Source organism: Marmota marmota, unplaced genomic scaffold (assembly GCF_001458135.2).
Source record: "Marmota marmota marmota unplaced genomic scaffold, marMar, whole genome shotgun sequence".
NCBI lineage: Eukaryota > Metazoa > Chordata > Mammalia > Rodentia > Sciuridae > Marmota > Marmota marmota.
In genome coordinates, this window is record NW_026000143.1 from 860,776 (window position 1) to 870,682 (window position 9,907).

General features: G+C 55.0%; 1 protein-coding gene and 1 long non-coding RNA gene across 2 annotated transcripts in view; one reads left to right on the forward strand and one right to left on the reverse strand.

Annotated features, from left to right (window-relative positions):
* Kbtbd12 (kelch repeat and BTB domain containing 12) overlaps positions 1-9,907 on the forward strand; it is an 89,811-nt gene that overhangs the window by 66,855 nt on the left and 13,049 nt on the right. The window contains exons 2-4 of the mRNA XM_048786254.1: positions 7-503; positions 2,778-3,048; positions 3,757-3,907. Of these exons, the coding sequence (XP_048642211.1) occupies positions 7-503; positions 2,778-3,048; positions 3,757-3,907 (919 nt within the window). The remainder of the gene's footprint in view (positions 1-6; positions 504-2,777; positions 3,049-3,756; positions 3,908-9,907) is intronic.
* Positions 9,480-9,907, reverse strand: part of LOC125611436 — a 1,797-nt gene continuing 1,369 nt past the window's right edge. Inside the window, exon 2 of the long non-coding RNA XR_007341621.1 lies at positions 9,480-9,743. This is a non-coding gene — a long non-coding RNA (uncharacterized LOC125611436). The remainder of the gene's footprint in view (positions 9,744-9,907) is intronic.

Consider the following 9,907-nt stretch of genomic DNA (forward strand, 5'->3'; position numbering starts at 1 on the left):
CGGGAGGAGGGCATCCTGGACCTGGTCCTGCGCTGGGTCGGCCGGGACCCGGGGGCGCGCGCCCCGCACCTGGCCCAGCTCCTGAAGCAGGTGCGCCTGGAGCTCGTGGCCCCGGCCTTCCTGAGGGAGGCCCTGCGCAGGAACACCCTGCTCCTCAGCGACGCCGGCTGCATCGACCTCCTCCAGGGCGCCTTCAAGGCCCTCCGCTCGCCCCGCCAGCGCGCCCCGCACCTGCGCTACGGCATGGAGACCACCAGCCTCCTGCTCTGCATCGGCAACAACGCCTCGGGGATCCGCTCGCGACACAGGAACTACGGGGACGCGAGTTTCTGTTACGACCCCGTGGCCAGGAAGACCTACTTCATCTCGTCTCCCAAATACGGGGAGGGTTTGGGGACCGTGTGCGCTGGCGTGGTCCTGGCAGACAACACCCTGATCGTGGCTGGGGAGGCCACACCCTCCAGGCTCTCGAGACAAAGGAGTAAGAACGTGGAAATCTACAGGTTTGTAGCAACAGTAGAAGGGAGTACGGCCAAGAGTGGTCACTTCTATAGTCCCATGGAGCCTGTCAGGTGACCCTGAAAGTCTCCACAAACATTAGTATAAAAGGCACGGTGCAGTGGCCCACGCCTGTAATCCTAGCGGCTTGGGAGGCTGAGGCAGGAGGATCACCAGGTGGAGGCCAGCCTCAGCCACTTAGTAAGGCCCTGAGCAATTCAGTGAGACCCTGTCTCTAAATAAAATAGAAACTAGGGTTGGGGATGGGGCTCAGGGGTTGAGGGCCCCTAAGTTCAATCCCTGGTACCAAAAAATATATGTATAAGATTAGTATGCACAACCCAGTTTTATGTGTACCTGTGTATAAGGCCATAAGTCTGAATGTAGCATATATATAACATTCATTAGAAGTCATCCACATTATAAATCTATTTTTTCTTCCTTTAATTCCGAAAAACATGATTGAATCTAAGTCACCTGTATTTATGTTACAATTCAATTGTATTTTTCACTTAGCTTTCATGATTTATCCATATTGTGCATTATAATGAATTTTTTTGTGGACCTTGATAGAACTTGAAACAATAAGAAAAGTTTATATCACAGACTTCTCTGAACTTTTTAAAAAATTACTCAGAGTAGTAAGTAATTTATTTTCCTAACCAGAAAGCTTTCGCTCTCTGTCCTTAATTTCTGCATCTTTTCTAAATCCCTAATACTCATGAAACCATGTGGCTTTAAGAATGGCTTCCGGCAGGACATAGTGGCCCACGCCTGTCATCCCAGTGGCTTGGGAGGCTGAGGCAGGAGGATCACAAGTTGGAGGCCAGCCTCAGCAACAGCGAGGCCCTGAGCAACTCGGCGAGACCCTGTCTCTGAATAAAATGCTGGGGATGGGGCTCAGGGGTCAAAGGTTCCTCCTGAGTTCAATTCCTGGTACCCTCCCCCCCCCAAAAAAAAAAGAAAAAAGTTTTGTATTTGTAGCTGGGCATTTTTTTCTCCTCGTTTCCAGTTCTCAACGTTGAAACAAAAATGCGATCAGTAAGTCACTCAACAAACAAGTGCTGTGCAACCTTCATAGGATCCATTCTGTTCTGAGCCTGTTTTCTCACAGTGTCTCAAAAAACCACAGCCACCTTTCAGCTCTACGTGGGTATTCGCCCCGTTGGGCTTCATCAAGGAGCCCTACGGAGACCCGGGTCTCCTTCCTGTTCCAAACACCCACACAGTGGTGAAGGTGTCACCCTGGGATGCTCGGGACTTTGGTTTCCTGCCCAGAGCGACAGGGGTTTGATCGTCCCTGCAGTCCCTGGTGACAAGCCAGGCACACACCTCCAAGTGGCCTGTCCAGCCCCAGGCAGAGTGTTCCTGATGGGAAATGTGGGTGTCGCCCGGAAACAGCTCCTCAGAGAAGCTGAAAAACTGCCCTCGGTACAGAACACACTTCTCCAGTTCTTCTTGTTCACGGAGGGAACCTGGCTTCTCGGTTCCGGGTTGTCCTGGGTGGTGCGTGTGTGGGGTTTTGATTCCGGGTACCTTCCTAGGTCTTCTGAGACTTTGGATTTCACATATTTTATCCACTGCTGCCCTAAGTACTTTGTCCTTCTCAGATCACGACTGGGAAAATGAGACGTCACCCCGAGTGGGACAAGGGGCGGATGTAAGTGCTCATGCTCGGTGACTGACAGATGTCAGCTCTCTAGAAGGCCCCAAGAGACCCCAAGCCCCTGTCCCCTGCGACTCTTCTTAGATCAATCTGACAATTCATACAAGAAGTCACCGTACCTAGTGGGCTAGACTGTCTGCCCAGCGCCCAGCCCACGTCCTCAGATGAGCTTTTACGCCGTCCTTTGACCCAGTTTGAAGCCTGTTAGAACTACAGTCCTTAAATTCTCTGTGTCCTACATCAGACAGCCTGTTAGAAATCCTGAGTTGGATATTTTCAGATTCTCTGCCTGAAAACCATGATTTTTTCATGTAATTTTTTCTTAGAAATTGAACCCAAGACAGGCTTAACCCCTGAGCCCCGTCCCCAGCCCTTTTTGATGTTTTATTTAGAGACAGGGTCTCCCTGAGTTGCTGAGGGCCTGGCTAAGTGGCTGAGGCTGGCCTCCACCTGGCGATCCTCCTGCCTCGGCCTCCAGAGCTGGTGCGTATACAGCTGTCTCGTGTTGATCTTCTTTCCCCTCCAGTTGGGAGAGCCAGACTTGAGTATGTCCCTTGGGCCTTCTGTTTTCGAGTGGACGCTGATCCTCGGCTCCCTTTCTGCTGATTTCCAGGTACCATGACGGAGGGAACCAGTGTTGGGAGAAGGTGTCCTCCACCGAGTTCCGGGAGCTCTATGCTCTGGGCAGCGTCCACAAGGACCTCTATGTCGTAGGAGGACAGATGAAAGTCAAAAACCAGTACCTCGTCACCAACTGTGTGGACAGGTACTCCGTCGAGCGCGACACCTGGAAGAGAGTGTCCCCCCTCCCGCTGCAGCTGGCCTGCCACGCCGTGGTGACCGTAAAGGAGCAGCTCTATGTGATGGGGGGCTGGACCCCGCAGGTGAGAACGTTCTTTGGTTGTAGTTATTCATTAGTCCTCCTTAGCTCCCCGTGACAGCAGCGAGCATCCTGCCATGTCACCTACACGGGATGTGGCTTCCCACTCCTGTGGCTGGGCCTGCTGCGGGGTGTCCCTGGTCGTGGGTTCCTCTGTGAACATGGGAGTCATGTAGGAAATCTCTTGGATAACTAACTGGCATGGCTCCTCTGGGCCTGGCTCTGTTGAAGACGCCGTAGTCACTGGACACTAAGAGTGTCACACCTACATTTGATAAGATGCTCTCTAAGACGGGTGCAGGGGTGCAGGACTGGAGTCCCAGGGGCTCAGGAGGCTGAGGCAGGAGGATCGCAAGGTGGAGGCCAGCCTCAGCTACTTTCGTGAGGTGCTAACAACTCAGCGAGACCCTGTCTCTAAATAGAATACAAATAGGCCTGGGATGGGGCTCAGGGGTGCAGGGCCCCTGGGTTCAGTCCCCAGTCCCCAAAACATAAAATAAAAAAAAAAAACAAAACACAGTTTGCTTGGTTTGGATCCAGCCCCTCAGCCCCGAGACCACAGAAGGGGGGTTCCTGTGACATTGACGATGTCCTGCCACCCCGAGGCCCAGGCCTGGGCTCTGTGAGGGACCACAGACGCTCTGTCCCCCGGCTGCTGTTCCTGGCGGAGACCGCTGACTGGTCTTGCTCTCTGGCCTCGTGTTTCACGCAGATGGATCGCCCCGACGAGGAGCCCGATCGATTGAGCAACAAGCTCCTGCAGTACGACCCGGGCCAGGATCGATGGCGGGAGCGGGCGCCCATGCAGTATGCCAAGTACCGCTTCAGCGCAGCCGTCCTCAACGGGGAGATCTATGTGCTGGGTAAGCTCCTGGCCGACAGCGCGGCCATCTTTATTCTCCTGGCACTTTGGCTCAGTCAGCCTGAAATATTCTCCCTTGTCTGTCCCCTTCCAAATGTATCTGTGAGTCGCCAAACTTCATCTCAGTCAGGAAGACCAAGTGGCCGTCATTTCACCAGATCCACCAGATTTATAGAGATGTCACCAAATAATTTCCTCTGAATCACATATTCTGGGGGGCCACGGGGTTGAACCCAGGGCACTACACCACTGAGCCATCTCCCCAGCCCCTTTGTATATTTTTTTATTAAGACACAGGGTCTCGTGGCCGGGGCTGGGGCTCAGTGGTGGAGCCCTTGCCTGGTACATGGGAAGCACGGGGTTCAGCCCTCAGCACCTCATAAATAAATAAGATAAAAGTCCATTGAAAACTCAAAAAAGTAAAAGAAAAACAAAAAGGAGAGAGGGCCTCACTGAGTTGCTGAGGCTGGCCTCCAACTGGCGATCCTCCTGCCTCAGCCTCCGGAGCTGCTGGGGTTGCAGGTGGGCCCCTCCAGGCGCGGCCTTTTTTCTCATGTCTTGAACACGCCTGGTCCCGCACACATCAGCGCATCTCAGACCCGCGGGGACAGGTAAGAGACCCGAGGGCCACAGACGGGGTGAGCCCAGTTCCAGCACGTTCTCCTGAGGCCCATTCTTCCCTCCTCCCCCCTCGTTTGTTGAGTTCTGCACCCTGAGCGCCTTCCTGCTCCCTAAGGTCACCCCGTCACCTCCCTCCTCTCTGCGCATGGGAGACAGGAAGGACGCCGGCTGCCCTGGTGCAGGGGGACTGTGCCCTTCGTTCTTTGGTCCCATCTGCAGTGAGGGACAAAGGGCACACACCTGGGGAAGGGGACGGGTCGCAGCGGTGGCAGGAGGAGACAGGAGTGGCAGGATGGGAACGGAGCACGCCTGTGAGCAGAAGTGAGACGTCTTCAGCTCAGGGGTGACGTCGTCCTTGTCTGCCGGTCCTGAAGGGAAGCAGGACTCGTGCCCGAGTGTTAATAAGGGTTTTATTTAAGGACAAGGCACGGTGCAGTGTGACTTGTGACGGCCTCAGTGACAGGGCTCACTTGAGTGAAGCTTTTCCTCTGGGTAGACATCCTGTGCTTTGTCAGCACCATGTGCCACGTCACAGGCCCAGAGGAGACGGCACCTGAGCTGAGAGACAGGGACCCAGCTCAGGGCCGGGAGCAGCTGACCCCGAGTCCTGGAGGAATGGCGTCAGCAGTGGCTCGGAGCTGGTTCAGACAGAAAGAAGCAAGAGCACAGGAAGCAGATGAGCCCTCCAGGACCCAGAGTCGAGAGCACTAGTGTAGGTACGGGGAGCCAGGTGACAGGCTGTGAGTAAGGAATTAAGAAACTCAGCTGGGCACAGTGACACACACCTGTCATCCCAGTGGCTCTGGAGGCTGAGGCAGGAGGATCGTAAGTTGGAGGCCAGCCTCAGCAACAGCGAGGCCCTGAGCAACTCAGCGAGACCCTGTCTCTAAATAAAATACAGAATGGGGCTGGGGACAGGGCTCCGTGGTCAAGGGCCCCTGAGTTCAATCGCTAATACTCTCCCCACCCCAAACTGGAATGTCTGTCTGCCTGGGAGTTATTAAGGTTAATAACGGACGAACGATCCCTGCAGCCCAAGCACGCGGCCTCATAACTGCTGCTGTGGGCGACTTTATGCCGTAGGCACTTTGTTGAATTCTTTGCATAAACAGTTTCCTTTAATGGTCATAAAAATGGACCAAGTATTCACTCTCCTCTGTGTGGCTGGTAGATATCCAGGCCGAGTCTCCATGTGAGAATATCTAACAATGTTCCATGAAGCACTTTTTAAGCTTCTGAAATCTATGGTGCCAGTAAGCATTTAGCTAGCAAAAAGATAAGCGAGATCAAGAGACTTCCAGCTACAAAGTAAAAATGCCACCATTCTCTCCCCTGGAAGAGGATTTGGAAGGAGACACATTGTCAAAAAGAACCGTTTCAGATCTAGAAATCAATCAGAAGTCGGGTGGGGTGGTGCACGTCTGTCGTCCCAGCAGCTCGGGAGGCTGAGGCAGGAGGATCGCAAGGTGGAGGCCAGCCTCAGCCACTTAGCAAGGCCCTGAGCAACTCAGTGAGACCCTGTCTCTAAATATAATATTAAAAGGTTGGGGTTCCATGGTTAAGATCCTGGGTTCAATCCTTGGTACCCTCCAAAATTAATTAATTGATAAAAATGCCATCTCACTGACGGACTGCAAGACACCAGAGCGTCTGTCAGACCTCAAGTCTAGGGCTGGGCTGGGGCTCAGTGGCAGAGCGCTTGTCTAGCACGTGGGAGGCCCTGGGTCAGATCCTCAGCACCAGAGGAAAATAAACCTAAAAAGAGAAAGGTACTGTGTCCAACTCCAACTAAAAATAAATGTTAACAACAAAAAACCCTGCAAGTCTAAACTGCGGTGTCTCCCAGGGCACCAGAACTTCTGCAGGTGGGACACCTGGCTGGTGTCCCTGGGGTCCACTCTGAAGAGCCGCGTCCCTGTGTCAGGGTGTGTGACAAGTCAACTTGCCCTATGTCTCCCGTGTCTGAGAGCAGCAGGGAAACTTGACTTGACACAGGATTACTGAGGTGCAAGACTCGCACGTCCCTGAAAAGCGATGACCATCCACGCGGCCACGAGTGGGGCTCCACTGCGCCTCACACACCCAAGCCCCCACAGCAGCCCTTTCCGTCTGTAGGGTGGCGCACGCTGCTGGTGCCCTGGGTGCCTATAACAGGAAATCAGTTCCCTTCCTTCTGGAGCCGTGTGTCTTTATCCCAGACCTCAAAAAGTCCCCACAGGGGCTGGGGATGTGGCTCAAGTGGTAGCGCACTCGCCTGGCATGCGTGCGGCCCGGGTTCGATCCTCAGCACCACATACAAACAAAGATGTTGTGTCCGCCGAAAAATAAATAAATAAATAAATATTAGGAAAAAAAAAAAAAGTCCCCACAGGTAACTTCCCAAGGAACAGAAAACATCCCGCAGCTAAAGGAACAAGCACCTTGAGCAACAGCCCGTGGAATAACGTCTGACAGAAACAGAGAACCAGGAGGCCACGCGTATTGGAGCCATCGGACAGGTGGTGTCAAATAGCTGTATTCCTTTTAAAGAAATAAAAGATGGCCAAGTGTCACGAAGAAACAGAAAACCACACAGAGTGGTCAGTAGTATTTGGGACGCTGGATGGAGTGGCGCAGCCTGTCACCCCAGCAGCTCTGGAGGCTGAGGCAGGAGGATCGCAAGGTGGAGGCCAGCCTCAGCCACTCAGCGAGACCCTGTCTCTAAATAAAATGTAAAAAGGGCTGGGGACGGGGCTCCGGGGTTAAGTGTCCTGGGTTCAGTCCCTGGTACTGAAAAAAGTGTGTGGGACGAGCCAGCTGGACCCACAGTGTGAAGGGTGCATAGTGATCAAAAGCCAGTGGGTAAGGAGAAAACTAGCAAATCAGGAGAGAGTCTTGAAGAAATTGTCCAGGGTACAACACAGAGTGACGAAGATTATACACTGCACACTCACGAACACTCACACACGCACACACCGCCTCCCTTCCCCGCCACCTCTCTCTCCCTGAATGGAAGAGAAGTTGGGGACGTGGGGGACAGAGGAGAAGATGGGTGACGTTCAGTCAAGTCCCGTAGAGGGAAGAGGCTGCTCTGCTTGGGGACTTCGTCCCCCAGGGGTTCAGGTGCTGAAGGCTTGATCCCGAGGTGACAGTATCAGGAGGTGGCCGGGCCTTCAGAGGTGGGACAGTGGGAGGTCATCGGGTCACGGGGACTCTGCTCTCTGCAGGGGCAGTGACGTCCCGCAGGAGTGAGCCAGCCACAGCAGGGGACCCGGCTGTCCTCCTAGTGACGCGGAGGCCGACGCAGGAGGCCCCGTGTTTGAAGCCAGCCCGTGCCCCTGAAGAGAGGTCGTGCCTCCAACAGGAAGGGCCGGGTGTGGCCCTGGGACAGCAGCCCCGGCCAGGACAGGAAGAGGAAGAGAGGAAGGAGCCCGGTGCTGCCCCGCCCTGCCCTCTGCTCCCTCTTCTCCGTGTGACCCCTCCTGTGCCCCTGCCACCTGTGATGTCACCCAGCACGAGGCCCCCAGAGGAGGCCTCCTCTTCCTGAAGCTCCGAGCCTCGTGTGTTGTGTCACAGCCACAGCGGACCCGCAGGGCCAGGGACAGCGTCTGAGGGACAGTGGGGGGGGGGGGTCCTGGAACTAGGGAAAGACGGACGGAGCCTTGTGCCAACACGGTGCCAGCCTGGCTGGCCATCGAGAGCCGAGGGCACAGGGACCTGACAGGGACTGAGGGACCCCAGAGGAACAGGGCCTAATGCAGCTGGAGGAAAAGGAGCGACAGACTGACAGGTGGCCTCACCCGCCACAGAGATGGGACACAGCAGGGCCGTCCGCTTGGTGTGCCACGGTGACGAGGACACAGCCTGTGAGATGGTCCTGCGAGAGCAATAGAGACGTCTCAGACAAACCAAGAGCATCACCACCCGAGGAGGTCCCCACCAGCAGGTCCCCACCCAAGAAGCTTCAAGAATGTTCTTCAAGCAAAAATAAAAATCAACAGGGACCCGACAGGGAAGGTCCAGAGGCCAGGGGGGTGAGAGGTGGCATGAAGAGCCACCCTGTAGTCACCACGTCCCCAGACGGGTGGACAGTCCTGGAGTGGCCTAACCCTGGGCTGATGGGACACCTGCCGGGGTCCTGGTCCTGGCATCAGAGACGGTCCCCACGAAGGGGAAAGGAAGAGCCGTGGTCTGTGCAGCTCCCGGCTGCTGCGGGTGGCTGTCCTGGGGCCCAGGAGGACGGCCACCGTCACCCCCAGAAAGCTCTGACCCAAACGGCAGGCAGAGAGCTAACAAGTGTCCCAGCCTGCTCTGGGCTCAGGTGGAGGGCGACGTCACTGACGTGGCTGCGGGTCACACTTGGGCACGCACACTTGAGGGGCGCAGCAGAGGTCAGGCAGACATGGAGAAAGACAGAAAAGGATTTTGCAGCCTGTAGGCTTTGGGGGCCCAACCAGAGCGAATGGGCTTCTTTCTCAGACTCGTATTGTCAAGTGGAGTCTGTGTCCTGCTAACAGAATGCGGGTGACAATCTGTTTCACTGTCACACGAGTTGTCCCATCTCTGACGTTTCCCACCCTCACTTGGAGCCTGAGGCCTTAGGAAACATGACCCGGCTTCTCTCTTTGGGGTTCTAACCACGGGGCCGCACCCCGTCCTCATTTTTTTGAGACATGGCCTCTAAGTGGCTGAGGCTGCTGTGAACTTGGGATCCTCCTGCCTCAGCCTCCTGCGCCCCTGGAATCACAAGCCTGCGCACCGGCCCAGCCGTGTCACCCTGCTCTCTCCTTACTGCTTACTGATGGCTGGTGACTGTCCGCACTTCCTGTCGGCTTCTCCCAAGGCACTGCTTACGCGGTGGATTTAAGTTGGGAAATGGGCCCCGCTGGCCTTGACCTGATAAAATGCCACAAGAAACAGTCCTCGCCTTCCATTTGCCTCATGCAACTTTGAAAGAAACCTGTGACAGCAAGTTGACCGTCAATAAGCCATTAATTGGGGGGATACCGGAAATTGAGCCCAGGGGCGCTTAACCCGAGCCCTGTCCCCAGCCCTTTTTATATTTTATTTAGAGACAGGGTCTCGCTGAGTTGCTGAGGCTGGCCTCCAACTTGCAATCCTCCTGCCTCAGCCTCCCAATTTGAATTGCCATCAGTTATAGGTTTAGCAAACACTTGAGAATCATCAAACATGAGACTTGAGCAACTTCAGGACCCGCTGGCTTCCTGACAAACATCCTAGAACGTGAAAAGGAGCAAGAAATAAGACTCGAGTCACAACTGCCTGCTCGCCACGTCACTTAGATACAGTCCCTGAGAATCAGCGTCAAAGCTGCTGCAGGGACCCTCGTGAACAGGTGCCCAGACCACAAACGTGACTCCTCCCTGCCCCCCCCCCCCCG